This window comes from Schistocerca nitens, chromosome 5, assembly GCF_023898315.1.
Source record: "Schistocerca nitens isolate TAMUIC-IGC-003100 chromosome 5, iqSchNite1.1, whole genome shotgun sequence".
In the NCBI taxonomy this organism is placed as follows: domain Eukaryota; kingdom Metazoa; phylum Arthropoda; class Insecta; order Orthoptera; family Acrididae; genus Schistocerca; species Schistocerca nitens.
This window is the reverse complement of record NC_064618.1, coordinates 736,464,111-736,491,318: the sequence shown is the minus strand read 5'-3', so window position 1 is coordinate 736,491,318 and position 27,208 is coordinate 736,464,111. Positions and strand designations below refer to the sequence as shown.

Here is a 27,208-nt window from a genome sequence, read left to right as displayed (position 1 = left end):
GACATTTCCACAACGATCCTCTGATAACAGTTCGAATTGTGACTAAATAGAATACATTGATAACAAATAAATTTACTATCCGTGAACTTAAAGGACGTAACCGATTTTTCTGACTGTACCTTGACTGACGATCAACAAAATAATCCGGTGACTTTCATTCGCTGCAACAAACTTGCCAGCTGACGCTGCTTCCGACTATTGGCTGATATGCAATGAGTCACTGATCTACTTGTGTGCGCCTTTATAGCAGCTGGCGAATAGTTAGGTATCCAATTTTCTACACGCAAGTATGTGGGCCCAGAACCTCTTGACAATGTCTTGTTTTAAAGATAAGTAACTGTTTTGTTATGTTAAAAGGAATACTTTAATGTAACATATTCATTTGCAGTATTCTTGAACCAGAAATAACAGACAACTGACTAAGCAAATAGAATTATTAAAAAAATACTTGGCACATATATAAAAGCATCTTGCACGAAGTATAACAACAGGACATGAAAAATTTTCAACACTCAGCACATTATTACTGTCAATTGGTGTTGTTCTGTATTGTTGTGCATACATCAAGCATAGGCTGTGTGAATGAAATGTGAATGAAATGGCTGAAACAGTCTAGCATTTAAGCATAAAGCTGGGGAGGTAAGGGCAAGGAAAATAAAGACAGAAGTGGTTAGTAATGAGCTGTCAATTAATTGTAGTATGGGAGATTCTAGTATGGTAGCCAATATGTGTAGTTTAGGTGTAGATTTGTTCTCAGAATGTCGAACGAGAAACCATAGGTAGGATAAGTACTTACTTACTATAATGAAGCAGCTTTTGGTATGTAGAATCGAGGCTGCCCAGACTCAGAGAAACCTGAAGAAGAAACTGAGTACTGTATTGACTGTGGAGGAGATTAAGCAAGTAGGAAAGCTGAGGAGATACAGAAGAAGTCTGGAAAATCCCTGTTGATCTCACTGTAGTATTTCAAGAGCTTAATAAAATGCTTTAAAAGAAGGACAAGGAGCTGGATCACATGAAGAAAGTGCTCAAGGATAAGATCAATAAAGTAGATAAAGAATGCAAGAAAGATATGGGAGAGCTAATAACAAGTCTCTATCGGCAAACGAGATCGTGACACCTAATTTACGTAGGTTAAAACACAGATAAGCGTTGTAAGAATGGATATGGTCTGCCAAACTAACTTCGGTATAAAAGGGATGAAGAAATTGACTGAAGATGTGCCACATATTGACCATGAACAGAAGCTATACATGCATTGTGTGAATGCTGTATGTGTTGTAGTGGTGGCAGTGAAGCAAGGAGTAGTACAAAAAATAGAGAGCAAAGTGAAATCTTTGTTATGTGAAGGTTGCGCAGCTGGTAACCATCTCGTGGGAATAATGGGTGAAGAAATATTCATCAGTTTGGCAAATTTCAGAAAGTTTAATGCAAACAGTAAATGGCATAGTGTTAACTTCCTTGACCAATTGAAAGACATATTGCCAGAACTGTGGGATGACCATAGAAAAATCATACTTTTAGCATCACGTAAGGCAGCCAAAGCAGGCACAAGGTGCATACTGATTGGTCAGAAATGGTCAGAAATGCAAAAATAATGCAGAGGTTTAAAAAAAGTTCAAATGGCTCTGAGCACTATGGGACTTAACTTCTGCTTCTGAGATCATCAGGGCCCTAGAACTTAGAACTACTTAAACCTAACTAACCTAAGGACTTCACACACATCCATGCCCGAGGCAGGATTTGAACCTGCGCCCGTAGCGGTCGCGCGGTTCCAGACTGTAGCGCCTAGAACCGCTCAGCCACCCCGGCCGAAAAAAAAAATCATTGCCCAAGACGCCCAAGACTTAGATGCTGGTGACATTGATTCCAGGGAACGAGCTGGTGTTAACATCATCAATGCCGATGGTGAAGTCAGCGAAACTTGTGCCACAACCTGCAGTTCCCCTCTACTAACATCAACCCAATGGACATCATCTTACTGTGTCTATATCTACACCTACATCTACATTGATACTCCACAATCCACCTCACAGCGTGTGACGAAGGGTACTCCGAACTACTACTAGTCATTACTTTTTCTGTTCCACTCGTAAATAGAACAAGGGAAAAACGACTGTCGATATGCCTCTGTGTAAGCCCTAATTTCTCGTATCTTATCTTCGTGGTCCTTACGCGCAACGTATGTTGTAGGCAACAGAATCATACTGCAGCTAGCTTTAAATAAATGCTGGTTGTCTAAATTTTCCCCGTAGTGTTTCTCAAAAAGAATGCCGCATTTCCTCCAGGGATTCCAGTTTGATTTCCCAAAGCATCTCCAAAACACTTGCGTGTTGCTCGAATCTACCAGTAACAAATCTAGCGGCCTGTGTGTGAACTGCTTCGATGGTTCCTTTTAATCCGACCTGGTAGGGATCCCAAACACTTGAGCAGTAGCTGATCAAGGATGGGTCGCATTAGAATCCCATATGTGATCTACTTTACAGATTCGACCATTCACCTTTCCTGCCACACTCCCCACGTGTTAATTCCATTTCATGTTGCTTTACAATATTACGCCAAGATATTTAAATGACATTATTGTGCCAAGAAGAACACTAATAATGCTGTATCTGAATATTACGGGTTTGTTTTTCCTACTCATCCGCATTAACTAACATTTTTATTGCGTTTAGAGCTAGCTGCCATTCATCACACCAACTATGCTATTTTCTGCATGTTCTGCATGTTTTATATTTAAAAACCACTGATGACGGTGATATTTGTCGCCGAAACTAGTTTGGGAAATAAATAGGTAAACAAATAACAAGGTGTTTTGCATCAAGGCGGACTGTTTCTGATGTTGTTGTTTTTCTATGCAAAGAGGGATGAAATGGAAGAGTTCCAAGGTAAAGTTATTGTGTCTACGCCATGCCACGCATTTCCAATAAAGCTCTCCAACAAACTTAAAAAAACGACAGAGAAACTACATCAAAAAACATGAACCTCAAGTACAACCAAATCTGCTCAGCCAACTTCATCTTTCCTAATTATATTAAAATTAATGCAAAAAACATGTCACCTGCAGCACAGTGTGCTAACGAACAACTGAAAGAGCTTGGCTAAAATATCAAACATGCTCCCTACAGTCAAAAAACAAGAACTGAAAGTCAGCTTATACAAATTACACCTGGAATTCGCGAACCGAATCTGCAACTCCTCAGTACTCAGTACTGAATGACATAATGGAAAGAATAAATCACCACTGTGAACCGTGTCGTTTGCCACGGTTCCTGTTTTCCCTTGGTTTATTTCTGTCTGAAGTTTCCGCCCTTTCCTCCTCGAGCGCGCTGCTAGCGCCTCCGCTGGGAGGTTGCGGTGTGGCGTGCGGAGGGCAGCCGAGGGATGGAGACGATTGCTTGGCTCTGCACGACGGTTCTGGAGCGGGACGCTCGCTCCCTCTATGCTAAGTCTGGATGGGCCGAAAAACCGAGGGCGCAAGGGCACGAGAGGCCGTAATTCTGTGGACAACGTTTGGTTTCCGTTCATGGACTGGGGAAGCTATGAAGTCCGTCTGCGGCAGCCAATAACCTCACTGAAAGTAAGATTTTTCATCTAGTTAGTGCAACGGTCGTCGTCTGGCGGGGCCAATCTCCCGTTGCTGTGGGAGTTATTTATAACTGTGTGGTACCGTTTCTATGCTTTGAGTTTGTGATCGGAAATTGCCTTGCGTGTGTATTACTGTCCCCTTGCATGATCGTGTATTTGAACGCCATGCTGACTTACTTAAGGCGAATGTCGTAAAAAAAGAAAAAAACTTTTTGGCTGTGGACCTTCTGCAAGCCGTTGTTTTCCCATGGACGGTGTAGGTCATTGTGTGGATAACCACGTTGTAAAATGGGTTAAATAACCTTGTACTCTATGGCGGAGAGATAGAGTGAACTGTGGCCAAATTTATGGATGTCTGAATTGCGAGATTATGTTAATGTTCGCTAGCTTTTGTTGTTATAGTACGTAGGCATATTTAACTTTAGTCATTGTTATTGTGTATATATTCTTGTGCTAAGGAGTTTAGTCCCCGCGGCATTTAAGTGCTCTATTTAATTATTTTTAAGGTAGTGCTAGAGTTTCTATTTGGTAATCCGCCTAGCCGCGACTGATGTCGGTTGCTCAGTCTGTCTGAAATGTTGGGTCTATTGGGTAGAGGCCGTTGTGGAACTTGCTCTCCTCAGCTTCGAATTCCCGTGTTTATACTACGGCGGTAGTTCTGCCGGAATCTTATTTGTAGAAACTATCAATTCGTGTGAGCACAAATAAAGCTACTTTTGTCTCTGTAATTTTCGTCCGCTGGCCAGCGAGCTTTGGTTAATGATTAAAAAATCGCCAACTGGCCTTCGTCCAACCTAGTGGCTCGTGTTAGACGAGTTCCCTTTCCAGTTGGGGTAAATGTTTCCTCCTCCTGGTGGAGCCACCCTCTTTCCCGAGCCACGCTGGGGTAAGTTGCCCGAGCGTCTATTGCCGCTCAATGTTCCAGGAGAATGAAATAAGAGGTTAATTATCTACCCCACCGTTATGCCCAAGAAAGGCGAATTAGAGTAGTTCTGAATAACCTAAGTATTGTAAACTATTAAGATAGTTCTAGGTTTGGAGAAATTGTTGTCTGGTATAATTTAGCCTTCTGTGTTGGTAATCCGGCGTATTCCACGATCCAACATTGTTATAGAACTGAAAGATTTGGTTTTGATACATGTGCTGGGACGTGATTTAATTATTTGCTATTGATGTTAACTGCTTTAAATGAATCTTCTTTAATCTGTGGTTATAATTCTTAATGAGTGATCGTCCTTAACGGTGTAACATTTAATGTACGTCTGGTTGTCCTGTTTGTCACCTACAGACTTCATTCAGAGACTGAATAGGTGAACCTTGCTCAAGTTTATGGGACTTTATTATCCATTGATCTTTATCGTTTATGGTCTTAAATGTATGTTTGTTAAAAAGGAATAAACCTAGATTCCTACTGTTTATTAAGGAATTCTTAAGTTATATAGCAAATATTACGAGTGCACATATTCTCACACTGTTACACTTGCTTCTTCTGTGGTTTGCACTGAAGGGTGTGACATTAAATGCAAAATCTCTGTTGAAGCGTTGGGGCGAATTTATTCTTTCCCTTATCATTACCGTTAAAGATAATTGATTGTTTGTCGCTCGTTATTGAAATTGGTTGGAAGAATAGTTTGATTGACCACCCAGTCAAAAATGTAAAAGAAGTGGCAGAAAGTGGAACAGAAATTACATAAACTCATGAACAAAAAATGCTCTAAAACAGAGACACAAACAACACACATTCCATGAACGTTTGATTGAGTTTACTGAAATAACACTCACAAAAGAAGAACAGCAGCTACTTCAGAAGGCCCCAAATACAATTTGAACACCCACATAGCACATAAGACCGTAGAAAATCTCATTACTGAGATTGAACACATCATAGGACAACATGAAAAAACTAACACACCAGACTTCAGTCCAGACCTAACAAGAGAACTAGCGACAGAGGAAATGAAACAAATCATCAGAAAAACAAACCATCCATAAACACAAATAAAAAGACATCTGATGAGAAAACCATAAACAGTATACACAGAAAACTAAAATAACACAATGCTTTCATCACCAAGGCGGACAAAGGGAATGCTCTGGTCTTAATAACAGAGACAGAATACCCCGAGAAAAATTTCTTGCAGAGAATACAATAAGCAAGCTGACCAGTGACCCAACACTAAGATACCAAATAAATGTAAAGACTCTATTAAAAAACATCACACACTCCTTGACACAGAACCACACAAAAAGAATGACACAAAAGAACGCTAAAGATCCACTCTTAACAAGCCTGCCAAAGGTCCACAAACCTCTCATCCCAGTCAGGCCAGTGGTGGACTTCAGAAAAGACCCATCTTATTTACTAGGGAGTTACTTGCACACATTCCTACAGAAAACATCCACATACACAAACAACAGAAGCCTCAAAAACACAGGAGACATAATAGAGAAAATTAAGAATGTCAACATCCCCCCACACTAAAACTGGTATCTTTTGACATTACATACATGTACACAAACATACCCACAGAAGAAACTATAAACATTATAGAACAACAGTAAAAATGCAAGAAATTCCCAGACATACACAGCGTCGGCCGGAGTGGCCGTGCAGTTCTAGTCGCTACAGTCTGGAACCGCGAGACCGCTACGGTTGAAAGTTCGAATCCTGCCTCGGGCATGGATGTGTGTGATGTCCTTAGGTTAGTTAGGTTTAAGTAGTTCTAAGTTCTAGGGGACTGATGACCTCAGAAGTTGAGTCCCATAGTGCTCAGAGCCATTTTGAACCAGACATACAAATAAATGAAATCCCATCCATTCTTTGGCTAATCATAGAACAAAACTACTTCACTTTCAGCAACAACTTCTATTTGCAACAAGAGGGGCTACCCATGGGGTTCCCCCTCAGTGGAACCTTAGGCAACATTTTCTTGGACCATGTAGAGAACACAATATTCAATAAGATTGTAAAACAAGGAGGGTACAAAATAATCTACTGGTACCGATATGTGGGTGACTTAATCTGTCTTGTAGATGAAACACATAACAGGACAGAAGAGCTACACAGTAGCATCAACACAGTACACATACAAATCCACTTCGCAATGGAAATAGGAAAAAAAAAACAAGAAACTATATTTCTTCGATCTTGTAATCACAAGAAACAAACGCCAACACGAATTCTCCAACTACATGAAACCCACATCCACAAACACTATTATCCACAGCTCATCCAACCACCCAACAGTGAATAAATATGCCAGTTTCTCACACATGCTCCACAGGATAAACAGAACATATCTTAAACCAGAAAACTAAACACAGGAACTAAATATAATCAAAAAAATTGGTGCTGAAAAGACTGCAAAACAAACATCATAAACAAACTCAACAACAAGGTAAAAGTGAAACATAAAAGTAGTGGCCAACCACTCAATAGCACAACCAAAGGATCTGAAAACCCAGAGGCAGTACACACAGACAACACAGCAGACCATACCACATCAGGGAAAAGAGACAGATGGTACACACTAACATACAATAACAAAATATCACATAGAATTGGAAACATCTTGAAAAAGCTGGGGATTCCAATTACATTCAGACCAAACCACACAGTTCAGAGAAGGTTAAGACCAGTCAGAAAAACCTCAGACAAATTCAGCAACGCTGGAATATATCAACTCACATGCAAGTCCTGCCAGGCCCAATACATGGGACAAACAAGTAGAAACTTCCGAACGAGGTATACGGAGCACATGAGAGCTCTAAAGAGTGACAGCACACATTCAACTTTTGCAGAACATCTAATTAATAAAAACCATAACCGCACTAATATCGGAAACTATCTAAACATCCTGAAGAACAGCAACAGTCTATACCAACAATTAACAATAGAAGAAAATTACTACAGCGGAAGGGAAAAACGTACTAAACGAAAACACTTTGTAACAACTGTCTCTTTACCGCTCTTAGAGAACTTGCCAAGGACACAGAACAAAAAGCACACACACGGAGAAGAACCACTTCCCCATCAGACATAGAGACATAAAAAAGGAACAGAAGTCGTCGTAATTCACGCTAGTTTTCATATCCTTCTCGGAACATGTGATAGACCTCTCGCGACACGCATGAACAATAAGATGGCGTAATGTTCTTGATCATAAACAAAAGTGCGAAAGTTTTGTTTTTCTGTGTATAGAATCAGCTACATGCCGCTCAGCTAACATGAGTACACGAATAACTAAGTAACAGCCCAGTACATACCAAAACTGGATTCCACAACACTACCGCAACCCCAAGTGTATATCGCTGACATACGAAGTTCACCTTTTAGTATTTGTTTACCAACAGCCGCTCACACAGTTGCAGATGACATGATGTACGCTGAGAAAAACGGCAAACAGAAAAAAGCACAGAAAATATGCCGCAAACAGCGAGAATGATTCTTAAAAACATGCCATAACATACAATAAATAAGGTAGTATGAAAGTATCCATAGAAAACTATATTTCAAGAAAGGAACAATAAAAATGTAATAATGCGTTACTGTGTTTTGTATAACTATGCTATTTCCTGCATGTGTTTGATTAAAAAAGAAAAGAAAAAAAAAACACTGATGATGGTGATATTTGTCGCTAAAACCTAAAACTAGTTTGGGAAATAAACAAGTAAACAAATAACAAGGTGTAATTTCTGATATTGTTGTTATAAATTTTGCCTAAGTCATCTTGTATCCCCCTGCCGTACACCACAGCATCATGAGCAAACAACTGCAGATTGCTGCCCACCCTGTCCGCTAAATCATTTAAGTTTATAAAGAATGATAGTGGTCCTATCACAGTTCCCTTTGTCATTCCTGACGATACCCTTGTCCCTGATGAACATTTGCCGTCGAGGACACTAGACTATACTTGGTTCTCTACTTAAGAAATCTTCGAACCACTCACATATGTGTGAACCTATTTCATATGGTCGTACCTTCTTTAACAGCCCGCAGTGGGGTACCGTGTCATACACTTTCCAGAAATTTCGGCATTCTTTTTGCTATCTTCAATTGCCACACCTAACTGGTAAATAAATGATTGGATGGAAACGCCTCTCCTCGGGTCGTGACCACATCGGTTGGACCCTAGACAACTGGAAAGCCGTGGCGTGGTCAAATGAGTCCCGATATCAGTTGGTAAAAGCTGACAGTAGGATCTGAGTGTGGCGCACACCACAAGAAGCCGTGGATCCAAATTGTCAACAAGACACCGTGCAAGCTGGTGGTGGCTCCGTAATGGTGTGGGCTGTGCTTACATGGATCACTGACTGGAAATGGCTATGTTCGGCTACTTGGGGACCATTTGCAGCCATTCGTGGACTTCATGTTCCCGAACAACGATGGAATTTTTATGGGTAGCAATGCGCCATGTCACTGGACCACAATTGCAATTGGTTTAAAGAACATTTTGGACAGTTCGAGCGAATGATTTGGCCACCCAGATCGTCCGACACGAATCTCATCGAACATTTACGGGACATAACCGGGACATCAGTTCGTGCACAAAATCCTCCATTGGGAACATTTTCGCAATTATGCCTGGCTATGGAGGTAGAACGGCTCAATATTTCTGCATGGGACATCCGACGACTTGTTAAGCCCGTGCCGCACAGAGCTGCTGCACGACTTCCGTCACAAATATCTGCCGGGCCGTGCGGATACAGGGAACAGGGAACTGGCAGACTGGAATAAGTGGTTGTGAAAGTGATCGCAGCTGACGTGCGAAAAGTAGTGTGTCAACAGAGCAGCACTGTGAAACAATGATTTGTCAATATACTGAAAGTTTCATTAGAAACGTTCACATAAATAGGAGCGCCAACTAATTCCCTCCATACCAGCCACGTGTTAAGTGAACGTTTGAGCTTGGCTGCAGTCGACTTACCACGAAGAGAGGCGCAGTCTTGCGTTGGATTCTGCAGGTGAGTGGATGGGCACACAGCAGTAAAGCATGAACGGTTCTCCCGATGCATAATAACGTACCAGCTGAGCCGCTTACAACGTACAAAAGCCATTCATAACTAAGAAAGAAAATCAGTTTTTAGTTTGCAAACTCTTTGAAATAAGTGCAATGGATTACTTTATTTCAGAGCGTCGTATTAACTGCTACCTGAGTACGCTAAGTTGCCTCGGTATTTATTTCAAATTCTATTAGTCTATCTCCTCCGCCCCCCTCTCCCTGTCGATCTCCTCCTGCCCCTCTCTCTGCCCATCTCCTTCAAACGATTCAAATGGCTCTGAGCACTATGGGACTTAACTTCTGAGGTCATCAGTCCCCTAGAACTTAGAACTACTTAAACCTAACTAACCTAAGGACATTACACACATCCATGCCCGAGGCAGGATTCGAACCTGCGACCGCAGCGGTCTCGCGGTTCCAGACTGTAGCGCCTAGAACCGCTCGGCCACTCCGGCCGGCGCCCATCTCCTCCCCCTCTCCCTTTCCATCTCTTCCTCTCCCTTTCTCTGCCCATCTCCTCCTCACTGTCTCTCTACCACCTCCTCCCCCCCTCCCCTCATATATCCTGAACTACACAGCGTGTTCCAGCTCCGGCAGAACAAAAGAAAAAATGTTCAAATGTGTGTGAAATCTTATGGGACTTAACTGCTAAGGTCATCAGTCTCTAACCTAAATTATCCTAAGGACTAATACACACACACCCGTCCCCGAGGGAGGACTCGAACCTCCGCCGGGATCAGCCGCACTGTCCACGACTGCAGCGCCTCAGACCGCTCGGCTAATCCCGCGCGGCTGCGGTACAACCGCTCGTGTTAGCTGCCAACAGATGCCTTGGCTGTGGTTATAACAGTATGTGTTTGACACTTGCCGGAAAATGCCGGCGGAGCGGCTGGGCAACATCAAGTTTTTTGAGTTCTCCAACTTCTGTGAGTCAGAATTTGTCGAAACCGACCCGAATACCGAGAGGCAGATTTCTGGTCACTCCCCACGGCAACGCCTCAATCCACAAAGTGAAGATCGTGTGTGACGTTTCTACTGGCAAAATGGGTTACGGTCTTCGATCACCCGGTATTCGCCGGATTCGGCCCAGCCGACCTCTGAGCGTTCTCCGCATCGAAGCTGGCAATGAAAGAACACAGAACATCCAAGGAAACTGTACTTACTTCAGTACTAAATACAAATCCATTAAGGACTGCAGTGTCTCTTTCAAAACAATTTTAAAACGATTTTAGCTGTCGATTGATTCAGGGAGGGGGGGGGGGGATATTTTCAATAAATGCAGTGGTTTTGTGAACAGAATCCATGACTTATTTTTCATAGCCACAGTTTTAAAGGGACTGGGACATGCTGTGTGTCTCTCTTACAATAATATAATTTTGTAGGTTCATTTAGCAGCATACTCATTTTACTAAGGTTTGAAGCTCCTCTTTTCGTTCTTCCGTGTTTGCGATTTAAAAACTGGGTTGTTTTGGAAATCAGCTTTATGCAAACACAATTAGTTTATTTTTATATTTCCCCAGACATGTTTCCACACCAATGTGCACTTTCTGAGGGTTAAATTTTTATTTCTTAAAGTTACATCGCTAATTGAACTGTGAGGTGAAGTAGTGAGCGGAAATTTATGAAAAACTGAGTGAAAGCAATGCACTAAATAGTAGCTGATTGAGACACAAACCAGGACACGAAACAGGACGGAAAATTTTGCAGATGACATGCTGTCAAAAAAACGACGAAAATGAGCACTAAAACCGATGTACAATAATACAGTTCAAATAGCGATGTAATTTTAAGAAATTAAAATGTAACCCACAGAAGATGACACATTCGTGTCGAAACATGTCTGGGGAAAGATAAAAATAAAGTAATTGTGTTTGCATAAGGCTGATTTCCAAAACACCCAGTTTCTATTCAGCAGCATATGTGGATACCGTCTGCTAAATGTGTTACAAATAGAGTTGGTAGGAAAGAAGCAATAAATGTAAACGTCACGCCGTCATACCTGATGCAGCAGTTTTATTGCGTGAACATCTAAAAAGTTACCTGTGAAAACCCCATAAAAACCCGTCTACGAGTTTTGGAGATTAGCGTGTTCAGGCAGACAGAGAAACAGACAAGAAAGTTTCAATAAAACTTTTAATCTCCATATCTTTGCTCCGTGCACCGAATTACCTACGAAAACCCCATGAAAATTCGTCTAGTACAGAGGTTCCCAAACTGGGGGGGCGCGCCCCCATGGGGGGGGGGGGGGGCGTGATGATGCTGCAAGGGGGGCGCGGGTGGAGTTAGTGGTATACACCTAATATTTCTTTTTAATATCGATATTTTAATAAAAATCAATGTGCAGGTATTAACGATAGATTATGGTGCTAAATGCAATCGTTTGGCGTCCCACTTCCCGCAATCCTATCTCAATAACCTATCCTAGAACATACAGCTTTTGAAGATCACGTTTAGAATGTCACGTTTAGAATGTCACACACAGAAACTCTCCAAATTACGAAGGCGGTATGCGTTAAATCTAATATATCAGATCTGTAAACAACTTACTTCTGACAATTGGAAAACAGAAAAGTCAGGTATTAACTATTCCGTACATTGGTACACATGAACTGAACGTAATCATGTCATAACTTTTAGCCGTAGTAGGCTATGTTCATCAGAGTAATTATCACTTATACCGCGTAACTGCGAAAATGCCGTTTTATTACCCTGTCAACCCGTGGACCCCCATGTGATATGCATTGATTTATTTGTTTGTTTCTTGCCATATGTGTGTGGAAATAATATTTTTATAATAAATACGTCACATTATAAGAGAACTTGTTATTTTCCTCCTAACTATCCTTACATGTAGGTAATACCGTAAAATTATAAAAAACTATTACGAAGAAACAATATAAAATAAACATAGTGAATCTGATTTAAATATAAATACTGCATGTGATCCTTATGGATTCTGATGTTACGTGTGGTATGTTATTTCAAATAATAATAGTATTTCTTCTGGATGAAGACACAGCGAAAGTTTATCCTAGATATGGCAAGCGAAGAGTAGTCCTAAAATCGTACACGGGTGAAGAAATGGTGTGCAGCAAGGGAATGTAATCAAGGTAAGGAAGTTGTTTTATTCATATTTTTTAAAGTTCTGCGTAGTCTGCACGATTATTGCGTAAAACTAATTTTTTATTTTTTTGTCTGGTTCTGGGAACTGGGCCTTTGTCGCCGTTCGGTAACTGTCGTTATCATAAATGCCAACCTATGCGCAATGACAATGGGGAGCGCTATAGGCGTACAAATCAGTGATGTTCGTTAACACCGTGACTGAGTGACTATTTTTGATAATGAGTGAAAGTAATAAGCTACACTCAACTTAAAATAATGGCCCGCATCCACTAATCTCCAAAGGTCGCAAATATTTTTCCTTGTTTACCAAGGACCTTCTTTACTTTCGGAGTGGCTTATAATCACAAGACTAGACTGATCTAATAACTGCGACTCGATACATTAACAGCCCACCATGTTACATGACGTCACCATCACAAATTTTTCAACATTTCTTGATAATTAATAAAAATCTCTATATTTGGGGGGGGGGGACGGAAATTTTCTTTTCGGCAGAAGGGGGGCGTGACAAACAAAAGTTTGGGAACCTCTGGTCTAGTACTTTCGGAGATTAGCGTGTTCAAATAGAAACAGACGGATACGACAATTTTACACATTTGTTATTACTATGTAGATATAAATGGCCATGGCGAAAAGAATATGAGTTCATCGTCAAACTGCGATATGTGAGATAAAATAATGACATTGTCAACAATAATTTTCTTAAAAACTTTTAGCAAGAAATTTATTTAACGTGATCAGAATAAAAGTGTTTTCAGATTTTTTACGAAATAAAGCTTTTTTAGAGCTGTAGCATATGTCTCAAAATCAGTCAGTATTTGGCTTTCTGCAAGGCTCTACTTCAGCTGATGTGTTACTTCAGATGTGGAGAAGGTTCATTCATGTGATCCGAACCTTAAATGTATCAGAGCCTTTCCCCACCCCTCTCAGTGCAACTAGCCATACTTCACAGTACTGAGTATACAGCTATAAAATATGCAAGATGGTGAGCACAAGCAGCCTGAGAAAACCAATTGGTTGTCATGTGGCGCTACCATTGGACACTTTGAAGCGCCAACCACAAAGTTGTTTTAGCAGAGGTGTAGTAGTGACAGTTACTATGACGCCAGAGGACGTACCTTGAGGCTCTCCGTAGTGTCAACGAGCAGGCGGTGGTCGACGCCCCTGAGGCAGGCGACCAGCTCTGCGGAGGAGCTGCGGGTGCAGTTGACGAGTGCGGCGTGCCGGCGTGCCTGCCGCCCTGGCTCCCTCACCGGCAGGGCCCACGCGTCCAGAGCGCTGCCACTCTGAGCGATCACCCGCTGGAAGAGGCCTGCAACAGCCCGCGGGGACTTCAGTAGACTTACACATGAAAATCTGTCTGGCAGGCCTGGTATTCCCTGGATCGGAGTTTCAAGAAGTTTTTTTTTTTTTGTATTACTTAAAGGTCAGTGATGTATATGTTGTGAAACTAATAGGGTTCACAGTGAAGATCTGGGCAGTCATGCAGTTTGTGATGATGCCTAATGAAGCATTTCGTAGCCAAAAATTTCGTAGATTCTTATAGGTGGGGTGGGGCTCTGACAGCGCAAGATGACGTGCTACAGAAGCGAGAGGAAAGGGACGATAAAAATTTTGTCGATGTGTGCTTTCAGTTGCCAGACGTCCTATTAGCTAGTCTCACGCTTTACCTCAAGACTATGGTCATAGTCAAGAGTGACAGACTGCAGTCAAGACTACCTCCGGGAACTGCCCCAGTCTACAATGTTGCCAGATTGAGCATATTGCCGGACATAGAATTCTGAGGGGAGCACGACTGTATTGCCCAACTTACGTGAACGACTCGGCGGTCAATTTTTTTGTCTAAGACTGTATCTGCAACACATACTGTACGCTGAAGACCCAGAAGAATTAACAAAAGAAAATTGGTTTATGAGTGCAACGTTAGCTACAGCGTTCGAAGTATTCAGAGTATTGTATGCGTGTGTGTAAATGCCTTCCAATGCCCACTCAAGGAAGACAAGGATACACAGTCTAGCTTCAATATTATAAATACGCCTCAGTTTGTGGATGAACTCAGACTTAGGTTGATAATCATTTTGAATATTTAGCAGTACTGTACCCACAGGTGTTACACTCGTTTTCAACCAATGATTCCCAAGCTACAGGAACACTACTTGTGATACCTCTTAGACAAAATAGTTACGCAGTGCTATCAAATGAATAGATCAACCTGACACAAATTGTGGGAAGTTTGTCTTACAACCTTCTTACCTGGATAAAGAGCTCTTCCTATTTGAGATATCTGTGAACGTTGCTGCATAAGACGATTTAAGAAGAAACTAAATTCCTTCAGCTACGACAATGTTTAAAGAAATCGTCTTAACGGCACTAAATTGTGGTTGTAAATCGTTTACTGGCCGTACTCTGCCGCATTTCGCTGGTTGGAAGGCAAAAAGCTTACTCACAAATTTCACAGAAGGAAAAGGGGGACGAAATGTCTCCCACTGGAAGTCATGTTGTTTTATTTAAATGATTACAAAATCAGCTAAAATGAACAGTGAGGTTGTCAGTATAAGCACATTACTGTTGTCAGTATGATGTTGCACTGCCCAGATCCTGTAATGATAAAGGGCCCTTTTAGGTGAGGGATATTGTATACAGAAGTGGAAGAGAGAGCACCACTAAATTCTACAACCCGTATGTATTGCACACACATAGAAATTACTGTTGCAGTGTACTAATGGAGCCCAATGAGTGAAGTGCGTATTTTCCGGCGAGAAAGAGCACTGGCAAACAGTCTTCGCTACATTTGGTTACTTAAACTGGTGTCACTCTGAGCTAGAATTTATGGTCAGCGACTAAGAGTAAGGTCAATGAGTCGGATGCGGGTTTTGCGACTATGAATTACTTTCCTACATTATAGAAGCAAATATTAAATCTGGACTAATATTGCGAAAATTTTGAACTTGTGTAGCTTAGAATGAAAATCTTTCTGTTTATTACAAAGGAAAACAATAGATTTTCTAAAACATTCTCTGTCATACACAACTTGAAACAGGTCACGTCGACCAAATCATATGGAAGAACTGACAGCGACGTATATCGGAAGGCAGTAAGATCCCTTGGCTTTTGGTTTGGCAGTATTCGACAGCCATTTCTAGGCGCAAGTAAATGAAGAAAGGCAGCGCGGTTTTGTTATCAAGTAACGTCTTCATCAATTACTTAATTTTAATGTAATCTACGAGTAATTACTGATGTTTGATACTAACAAGAAAAGGATTCCGTAGACAGGGAAAGAACCTCTTCTTGGGCAACTACGTCTATAATGACCAAAACGCATTAAACGATCTTCAAGCACATGTGTTCCAGCAACGATATGAAGAAAATGCTAGTAATAATGACGGTAATAGTCCAACTTCACACTTCACAATGGATTTTATCGAACTAAGAAATTTGCTGAATTAGTGAAAATTTCAAAATGGCTTCACATCGAGGCTATGATGCCTAGAAGAGTCTTTACATCCTGCTGACAGGAGAATAGCATAATCTCCCCGTCAAAAGCTTGCTTCTACTTAACCATTTAATAGACCCGCATTTTTTCCACCGCGACTAACTTTGTAAGCTAAGCACATCATCCATTACAGCACACTCCTGGGGCTGGGAAATGTGGCCACAACGGTCTGGTGGAACGAACTATCACAGGTGCAATGCGTGGGTTCAGGCATTTACTTTTAAGAAGCACAAACAGATTTACTTTACCTCTGGTAACCACAAGAGAAAGACGTTATAATCCAGAATCTGCATTAAGCATCACGTTCCTTCATTACCAACTGGGCAGAGCCGGTTTACGTTGGGAAATGACATAGGCGGAAGTCATGGTAAACAGAAATACTGTCACCAGTAAACTTATTTACACTAGAAAATTTTATTTTATTTGGTGAACCGATAGTCATTTAAAGGAACAGGGCTCTTATTTTATTTGTACTAGATTGAACTAGAGACGTTGAAAAATTTGGTGTTGGACCGTGATTCGAATTCAAGGACCTGAATCTCTCAGAACAGTATAGTTCAATCATTTCGTTCCTTTTCCCAAGACTGCAATCTTCTCTAGGTCTCCTCCAAAGCTGAGTATATGGGTCCGAATTCTGATCCAGTACAAAAATATTCATAATTTCATTTCAAGCCCTATCACGTGCACACCGGCCTGCTAGTGAAAATTAAGGGGCATTTTTAACGCCTGTTCATGTCTTGCCAACAATCGCAATAGGTGTCATTATTTCTGGTCAAACACGCACACATCGTACTGTTGGTGAGGAAGCAATTGATACTTAAGCTATATTCGTGGGTGATAAGAAAGGGCAGAAGGTGTGCGGTTCGATTGTCGCACAGGCACAAAAATTTGTGTCCTCATAGATTCAAACACCTAGCAGCTGGTAAGAAAAACCGATATGTAACATTTGATTTTACTTAGTTAACAATCCGATTACGTGTTGGGTTCGTATCTCCGTCACAGAACTTTACATCAAGCGCTTCATCTTTAAATGCATGCACACTTTGTTACTTCTGAATGGAGGTATATCAGACATCTATCGTGGTTAGTTAACAGGGACGAAAGGGTCTTGATAGGAGTCCCGGTTTATCACAAAAACTGTCGTCTTTTATTTTCAAGTTTAGATTTGGTTACTGATATTGGCGAAAATTTCGGTAATTCATGCCTCTTCATGGCTATTCAGCAATATGCTATGATTGGATTAGATTAGATTTGATTATATTAATACTTGTTCCATAGATCATGAATACGACATTTCGTAATGATGCGGAACGTGTAATTTTAACGAATAATTTCTTTACATGCCATGATTAAATTACTTCACAACAATTTTTAACACTCTCTCATTATTTTTTATTTTTCTCTCTATCTCTATCTCTCTCTCTTCTCTCTCTCTCTCTCTCTCTCTCTCTCTCTCTCACACACACACACACACACACACACTCAAATACATTTTCTTCTTTTACTTTTATTTGTTGTGCTCGACTATCGGCGAGGCACGAAAAAATCCGTCAATGAGTTTCTTAGTTTTGAGTACACTTACGAAAGAAATATAAAAACAACTATGAAAGTTACTGATTTATGATGCTTAGTTAGCAGTCAGCTCTGAGCATTAATAGTAAATACGTTCCAGTCTCTAAACCTAGTTACAGGAATGTGAATCAGACAGATTACGTATTGCAGGCTGTAGCAGCCGCGTCTTTGAGACGCCAGCTATAGTCACTTCCCAGCCTGCTGTAGGATCACATCGGTTCGTCTTCTTCCTGCTGGTAATGTAACTGAGATTTGGCAACAAGGCAAGGTATGTTTGGCAACTCTGTGATCGACGAGTTATTTCCTGGTGTGCACGTAATTAAGCCTCAAAGATCACTTGATTTTTCCTGTCATTTCCATTGAATAATCTGAGTTATTATCGCTTGAGGAGTAACAAAGGATTGTACATTTACGGTTTTCAGCCCAGGAAAGTCGTTGCACGTGGAAATCGCAACTAATCTCGTCCTTTAAATAGTGGTTTACGAGTTCTAGGCAGTATTGGCCTCGTAAGAGGGAACGTAGACCCATGTCTCTTCCCTAGCTCTGTGGTAACGTCCTGACATGTGAAACAGTTTCTGCTATGGTTCGCGGTTCCAGTTTTGCAGACTGTTACGTTTTTTATCCCTTCTGTGAAAGAGCTTCAGGCAGTCAGATCAAGCATCGATAAGGAAATCGCAAGAAAATACTTTCGGATCATAGTGTGATGGTGAAAAACGTACAATGCTGCCCGACAAGTAACGCCTCTTTCCGCTGTTGACAAGCAAATTTTTGGGTTTCTAGGAATACATAACTTTATTTATGAAATGCCACATTTGCATACCACTTGAGTATGGCACAGCATAACAATCAAACACAGACCCAATCGAAATCTAAGTGAGTAGTATTTTACTAATTCATGCCGATAGAGGCACGCTTGTGTACAGATACTCAGTTTTATTGAAACAGACTTTCGTCGTAAAAAATGTAAAAACTGGTAGAAGCTGACCTCGGAGAAGATCAGTTTGGATTCCGTAGAAATGCTGGAACACGTGAGGCAATACTGACCCTACGACTTATCTTAGAAGAAAGATTAAGGAAAGGCAAACCTACTTTTCTAGCATTTGTAGACTTAGAGAAAGCTTTTGAAAATGTTGACTGGAATACTCTCTTTCAAATTCTGAAGGTGACAGGGGTAAAATACAGGGAGCGGAAGGCTATTTACAGTTTGTACAGAAACCAGATGGCAGTTATAAGAGTAGAGGGACATGAAAGGGAAGCAGTGGTTGGGAAGGTGGTGAGACAGGGTTGTAGCCTCTCCCCTATGCTATTCAATCTGTACATTGAGCAAGCAGTAAAGGAAATAAAAGAAAAGTTCAGAGTAGGTATTAAAATCCATGGAGAAGAAATAAAAACTTTGAGGTTTGCCGATGACATTGTAATTCTGTCAGAGACATCAAAGGACTTGGAAGAGCAGTTGAACGGAATGGACAGTGTCTTGAAAGGAGGGTATAAGATGAACATCAACAAAAGCAAAACGAGGATAATGGAATGTAGTCGAATTAAGTCAGGTGATGCTGAGGGAATTAGATTAGGGAATGAGACACTTAAAGTAGTAAAGGAGTTTTGCTATTTGGGGAGCAAAATAACTGATGATGGTCGAAGCAGAGAGGATATAAAATGTAGACTGGCAATGGCAAGGAAAGCGTTTCTGAAAAAGAGAAATTTGTTAACATCGAGTATTGATTTAAGTGTCAGAAAGTAGTTTCTGAAAGTATTTGTATGGAGAGTAGCCATGTATGGAAAGTGAAACATGGACGATAAATAGTTTGGACAAGATAAATAGTTTGGACAAGAAGAGAACAGAAGCTTTCGAAATGTGGTGCTACAGAAGAATGCTGAAGATTAGATGGGTAGATCACATAACTAATGAGGAGGTGCTGAATAGAATTGGGGAGAAGAGAAGTTTGTGGCACAACTTGACTAGAAGAAGGGATCGGTTGGTAGGACATGTTGTGAAGCAGCAAGGGATCACCAATTTAGTACTGGAGGGCAGCATGGAGGGTAAAAATCGTAGAGGGAGACCGAGAGATGAATACACTAAGCAGATTCAGAAAGTTGTAGGCTGCCGTAGGTACTGGGAGATGAAGAGGCTTGCACAGGATAGAGTAGCATGGAGAGCTGCACCAAACCAGTCTCTGGACTGAAGACCAAAACAACAACAACAGCAAATGATAGTAAACATGAGAGAGAAATTAATCATCGTTGATATATGAGAGTCCTCTGATGTTATCTATAACAGTCAGACAATGCACATGCAGTTTATTGATTACATGCGTGTAGAAAACTTGTTCTGAGTTAAAGCTGTCAAACAAGGTTTGATGAAGAATAAAAAGCCACTACCACACGACAGCTAATGTAGAAAATACTTTTCTGATGTATTTTGGCACGATACGCTCTCCCCATACATAATACAAAAGTTTCCAGATGCATTTGCTGCCTGGCCGTCTATTAAACCTGAAAAGAACAAAAGGTCGCAGAAGTTAGCTCTTTTTCCACATGCAACTATTTTGGGTTGAGAAGTGAAGGGAATTATGTTCAAAGTTCCAGTAGATTGATAACTTCAGCAGACATCAGAATTGCGCTTTAAAAAATGTAGGAGTGAATGTACTCGAATTCGGGACGTCTCACGCACAGTGCGTGACGCTTACCGTTACGCTACTCGCTGACACTTACTTACAGCAGCTCCAAAACCCAACAACAACTCTTCCAGAACTTCCGCATTCCACAGTGCTGTGAGATAAGGCATATGGCCGGATGTAGACTTCTGAGAGACAGACAGTTACAGCTTTTCTTTTGCACTGCACGACGTTTTCAACAAACAGATAGTGCAATAGAGTAGCTCAAGTGGAAAGGAACGCTTCCTATTTAAATTTCTGCATCCTACTCTGTTCGCAGTTCTGTGTAGGTGGCAGTTACTTGATTTTATTTCGGTGATTACAAAACAGAGTCGAATGTATGCACTGGGTAGCCGAGGCAGCTAGTTCATGGTGATTCGGTCAGCCAAGTAAATGACTGTATTGCACATGCTGCAAAACACTACAGGGACCCTATGTGTCCGATTTCTCATCCAGTGCGGCGTATTGTTGTTATGATATAAAATTGAGTCAAAGAGAAGAGGACTTGGTGGTCTGTTGGACTGATGATAGTTTCATATATTTATGGTCTGGGTTCGATTCCAGCTTCTGCTGATGATTTTTGATAAGGACAGACACATTCTATTCTCTTCTGGCTATGCCAAGTGAAGAAGGTACAATGGCATTGCGGTCTGAAATTCACGTTAAACATGATATTCTTCTCTACCAAGTAGACGTTAGGTTCAACCACAATAAAGTCAGGAGTCGTGACATGTAGAAACTATCAGCAGTAACCTTCCTTATACTAGTTATTTATTTCTAGTGACGAAACAAATGCTATGTAGGGTCATAGGACTCTTATTCCATCTTTTATTTGAGCTTCTGTATGTCGATAAAATTGGTTCTGATCTGGGAATGCAACTCAGACAGCCCTTAACGCGGAATTTGATCCCTTCCTGACAACACAGCACACTATAATTAGTTGTTTGTTCAAAACTGCAGATTCATCAACATCTCCACATATTGCGCGTGAATGGGTTCGAATTCTGGTCCGGCACTAAAGTTTTCATTGTGTATTATCAAGCTTTACCATGAGATCACCTGTCTGCTGGTGGATAACAATTTTGATTTGTAATGCATTTTAATTCGTTGTCAACACTAACGATATGTGACGTTTTCGACGCCCAGTGAGACACAGAACTATTTGCGAGATCACTGTAAGTTCAAGAAAGTTATTCCGAGCTGCTGGTGGAGAAAGCTTCGGTAGCTTACGTCTCTTTGTGTGCAGTCAACAACGGTATGTGTGGGGTTCGATTCCCAGTCAACACTGAACTCTTCTTCATATCATTTCTAGTTCAAACATGCTCACATGTCGCTACTTGTGTAACAAACCCATATTTAACGTTCGCGTTCTCTAGAATATAACAGCGATAGGTGCCAGGTTGGAGTCCTGGGAAGGAAAAAATTAATGTTTCGTCTCGTCATTTCGGTTAAAATATTTACCTACTGCCGAGAAAATCCGGTAGGTCACAGGTGATTGTGCTTCGATAACAATCCGATTAAGTTCTGGGTTCGAATCCCTGTCCAACACAAAGCTTTACGTCACGGCATTTCAAGTAAGTTACTTGTGAAGAAGCTATATTTAACATCTCTCGTAGTTCGTTAACAAGGACAATAGATGCTGGGGAGGAATTCATTTACATTATGTAATTTAAAGTTGATGTTTGCTAACTGATACTGTCTAAAATCGAGGTATATCACTCTCTGTATGCCTACTCAGAAATGACTGCTAGTTTCCGTCAGTCACGAAGTCTTTGCTTGGTCTGCATGACCTGGGTTTGTATCCATATGCAGAACGAGACGGTTCGTCGTGTCATTTGAAGTTCATACATATTCTCAACTAGCTGCTCGTGAATAACTTAAATTTTTAATGTAATTTTGTGTTAAATAATAAGTATGGTATGTTACTTTGAAGAGGAAATCATGAATACGACGAACTTACTATGTGCATTACCTATCTGACGTAATAATGAGAGTGGTAACATTTCAGGTATGACATTTATTGTAATAAACGCGAGTTTACAAGCGTTAAGGACAGTCTTATCTGTGATAAAGTGTTCCCTGATATTTGTGGTACCTTGGTATTACTTTACATCTTGAGTTATTGCGATACAGAGCAGTGTTTTCTAGTGGTGACTTGTTGGAACCATTTTCAATAATCAAACGACTGTACCGAGGAGCGTTAGAGGACCTGCTAGACAGCTGCGTTATGTGGGTTGCACGCGGATCAGGCGCAATGCAATTCAGGTCGTTCGGATACTTTTGAGCACGACTGTACATAAGCATCCTGTCTGATCACCTGCATCTGTTCATGTCAATTGTGTATTCCGACGGACATGGGCAATTGCAGCGGGACAATGTGACATCCCACAAGCGCAGAATTGCTACAAAGTGGCTGCAGGAACACTCTTCAGACTTTAAACACCTCGGCTGGCCACCAAACTCCTCTGAAATGAACATTACTGTGCATATCTGGGATGCCTTGCAACGTGCTGTTCAGAAGAGATCTCCACCAAAGTATTACTATGAAACTATGTTACAGGGAAGCATTGAGCTTGTCTGGCAATAAGTGAGGGCCCAAAAGCACTCTTCACACGATTTCAGCCCACAGGTGGATGCCAAAGCGTGCCTGAAAGCTACATTCATGGGTGACATGTGGATTGTGTTCCGATAAATAATGGCTGTTGTGGAAACTGAAAATACCTTTACGAGTGAAGCTAGATTTTTCAGTCCATATCATATTAGTTATTAAATGTTCGTTACCTTCCACTTGATCCAAAACCCATTCCCAAAGGCTTTGCTCCAGGCGACGAAAAACATTCTTAACAGAATTTCACCTTTGAGGCTACCTTGCATCTTACGCAGAAGCAGCAGCAGCTGAAGCATATCGACGTATTCATCGTCTGTGAAGCCGCCCTACATGAACCAGTTATGGGTATGCGGTTGTGCACTGTGCGATTAGTAGACACGTGCAAGCAGTTTAATGGATCCCACTGTCACGTGCTAGGCTGTTGTCAAGAGACATAATGACGTCCTGCTTATAAACAATGAGAACTGGAAAACAGACAACTAAAAATTAATAAATGAACCTGACGAGGATTCGAAGCATAGCACCATGATCGATATTGGTTTAATGTCCCAGCAGTCTAGTCTGTGAGCTACAACGGCCGTTAGAGTAATGTTAGTTGATAGATGTTCCTCCGTTCATTCCGATGCACTGCCGATGTGACTTTGTTGCCAGCTCCTCGTTTACGTGCGTGTGTTTCCAAAATGGACTCGATCTGGTTTTGCTAGATAAACTTTTGTCTTGAATCTGGATAAGCAATCGCATACAGACCTCCCAGAGAATAACTTTTCATCATCTTGTATATGCAGTTTTATAGTGGTGGTATTTATTTTTGTTGTAATAACTTACGTATTTTTCGATCGTTTGTGTTGTATGTGTTTCCTTTGTAGTTCTCCGCCACAGAAGTCGCTAGAACTGCTCTGTTTACTTGATTCCACGACCTTTGCAAATAGTAACTATGCAGCAGAGCTCCAGACCGGAGATGAGCAGCAGTACCAGCTTATCGCTTGCACACAGTTGGCATACATCATTTAGCTTAGTGGTATTCTAACTTACTTCTGAGTAGACTATTTCTTACTAACTTATTGTAAGTTTCTTGCATAAATTTTAGTGCGTATCTTTGGGAGGCGAATTTCTCAGGTAGCTCCATGCCACCGGAAGCGCCATGGCACGTGACTCCGTTAAATCTCTTGTTAGTACACAGCCTACAGTTTAGATCAGTGCTTTAGAATTTACGTATCCATTTCATGCAGTAGCTTTAGTGTAAGCAGAGTATCTAGTAAAAAGTAATTGCATCCATTCTGAGTACAAAAATTTATTTCTGTTTTGAGAGCTTCCGGATCTTGCGATCTTAGGCTGTAGTGCGAAAGCAGCACAGCAGATTTTAGTGTTTATTTATTCCCCTCGTTCATATCTTGGGTACATTTCGACCTCAGTAGCTCCAAAGTCGTGCAATTTCTCTTTTGCGGGATTCTCTTTGTACTTTCGCAATTATTCCTGACAGCTCTGTTGGTATTTTTTGAGATCTTGTTCTATTTTTCACACTGTGCGGTATGGAAGGGACTGTACTTGTTGACAGCGGACACAAGGACAATTGATTGCTGTCCATAACCAACTGGAAGCTGTGTTGGCCACAGTTGACAGGCTTCTGACTGCTGCTCAAACCTGTGTGACAACGGGGCACCAGTGACGAGACCTGCGACAACTTTGATGCCACTGGAATCCCCTGGGGAGCTGGTTGCAGCTGCTTCTTTCGATACTCAACATCTAACCAGGACGTCTTCACTCGAAAGAGAGAGGGTGGTGGACAGTGGTGGGTTCGAGCATCACTGGGTGGAAGACGAAAGAGGGAACTGCCACATCGCTCGCTCCTTACATAGAGTAAATATCTCTGGAGTGAGCATTGCGTTCTGCGCGTGTTGTCAACATCAAACCAGGATTGTCACGTGTTTTCGGGACTTCGCTGTGCGTGTGTGCTTTCTGCAGAGTTTGAAGTTTATAATATCAAGAGTTTTTGTTGTGTTTAACCGTTTGTTGATAGTGTAATAGCGATCGTGAATTACTGTTGTTGCTACGGATGCAAAGAAAAATATGTAAAAGGAGGGATACTAACTTTTCATTGGTACATACCATGTATCTCTAATTGTAGTTATCATAGTAGTAAGAGACACTGCATATGTTTAAAAATTTCGAGACGCATTATAATTAAGGCCTGATTCTGTAGACCTATTTTTCTACGATTTTATGGCTATATAATAGATATTACAGCTCGTACAAAAGCATACAAACAATCGCTTCCTCTCGTAAATTTGTTAGTGGAACAGGAAAGGGAATGTATAGTTGTTTCAGCAAATACTATCCTCCAAGCATTTATCAGTGACTTGTCGATTATGTATATAGATTATTCAGTCTACTATTTATTTAATAAACTGGGAGCAAGTGCGTAAAATGCGTTAAATAAATACTTCAAAGTGTTACCGTAAGAAAAATTTGCTTTAGGTCGCGAAAATGAGAAAATTAATACGCAGAACTAGCAGAAAAAAGGACGAATTAGCAGGGATATAATCGTTAACGTATGGCAAATTCGGTGTTTTTCGGACACTTGCAAAATTACTAGCGTACTGTCAACTCGTTTTGCAAGACTATCACTGCAAAAATGTACGTCAGGCTCTGTAATACTATAAAGTGCCGTATCATAACGAAAACTACCAAAACTCGAGTGCATCCCTACAGTGACACCTATCGCAAAGAAGCAGGATGTAATATCACTTGCCCCTAAAAGTTACGTAGCTGGTTTATTCCCGGCATCAAATGGATACTGTTAAAATGTCTGCGCACCATATATAAATAATCCACGACACGTTCGAAAAGAATCCGTCTGTACTAGGGATGTAGTGACATTCTAAATATACAGAGTGCTATACGGACAAACACACGACGTCCCGAGATCACGTGACCAGGCCGGCAATATATGTTGACAACACAAAATCTGTTCTGCGCATGTGAATGCTCACTCGAGAGATATTTACTCTATGGCTCCTTACGCCATAGCAACAGGTACGAGGTGCTGCCCAGTGTTGATAATACTTCTGAGCCAGCACGTGATGCCTCTCTTGTCGGGTCAGTGGTCAGTTTTCCTGCCTAGTCCAGATAAGTACACAGGGCGGGCTTGCTAGTCACTGAAAGCTCCAACATAGGTGGTTAATGGAGCTTCTCATGGAAATAATGAGCAGGGCGGGAAAGAACGCCAGTCTGCACTCACAACGGAAACTCCCCATCGCACCCCTCTTAGATTTAGTGATAAGATGGCCTACTGGATAGCCTATCAAAAACTGAATACAGATCAATGTGAAAACAGGAAGAAGATGTAATGAACTATGAAAAAAGGCAAAGTAGAAAGAGTGAACGGTCCAAGCTTAACAAGTGCAACATCGAGTGAAATGGAAGTGCCACGGCTTTGTGTTGGTCACGGTTTTGGATCACAAGGTGCATGAGCTGGGTTCAAGACTCCTTTGTGGCACTTTTCCCCAACATTATGAACTGTGCATCAGGTCATTTAAATGTTTGTTTTCTTTCTGTAGTCTTTGCAGCTGTCATACTATGCATTGGTTATAGAATATGAGTCATGTGGTAAACATACATTACCGTCGCAAGTAAACATGATGAGCAGTGAGAGCAGACGAGATACCACACAGACGTCTCACAGAAATGAAAAGAACAAATAAACCGATGTGAACTATGTTACAACTAAGGAATTCCAGAGTCAAAACTTCCAAAACGGAACTTAACTTCAAAAAGGTTAATAACATTTTTATACAGGGCGTCGATAAGAGATTCCTATCATATGACACACGTACAGGCACTAATACCGTGAGTGACGCACCAGACGTATTTTCTGGTGGAGGATTCGGCTGACTTGTCGCGTTTTCATCAAAGGTTTGCGGCTTGCATTCGAAAGCAACTTCCTTTCGGCTGCTAATAATAGTCGCGCAGAATCATCTTTCATTATAGATCCCTTCCTTACACTTTGCGAAAAATAAATAGACAAATGAATAAAAATAATTGGTACGGAGGAGCTTCGAACACGGCTCGACCGCTTTGTAGTCCAACAGCGTGATCTCTTTACCACGATGCCACAGCTATATGTTGCAGTTCTTCACAGTTCAATACAGCTTCTTCCTGTTTTCATGGC

General features: G+C 41.1%; 1 protein-coding gene across 3 annotated transcripts in view; it reads right to left on the bottom strand.

Moving 5' to 3' along the window:
- LOC126260823 (juvenile hormone esterase-like) overlaps window positions 1-27,208 on the bottom strand; it is a 553,778-nt gene that overhangs the window by 248,906 nt on the left and 277,664 nt on the right. For all 3 annotated transcript variants that reach the window (XM_049958207.1, XM_049958210.1, XM_049958208.1), the window contains one exon: window positions 13,832-14,025. In XM_049958207.1, the coding sequence (XP_049814164.1) occupies window positions 13,832-14,025 (194 nt within the window). The remainder of the gene's footprint in view (window positions 1-13,831; window positions 14,026-27,208) is intronic.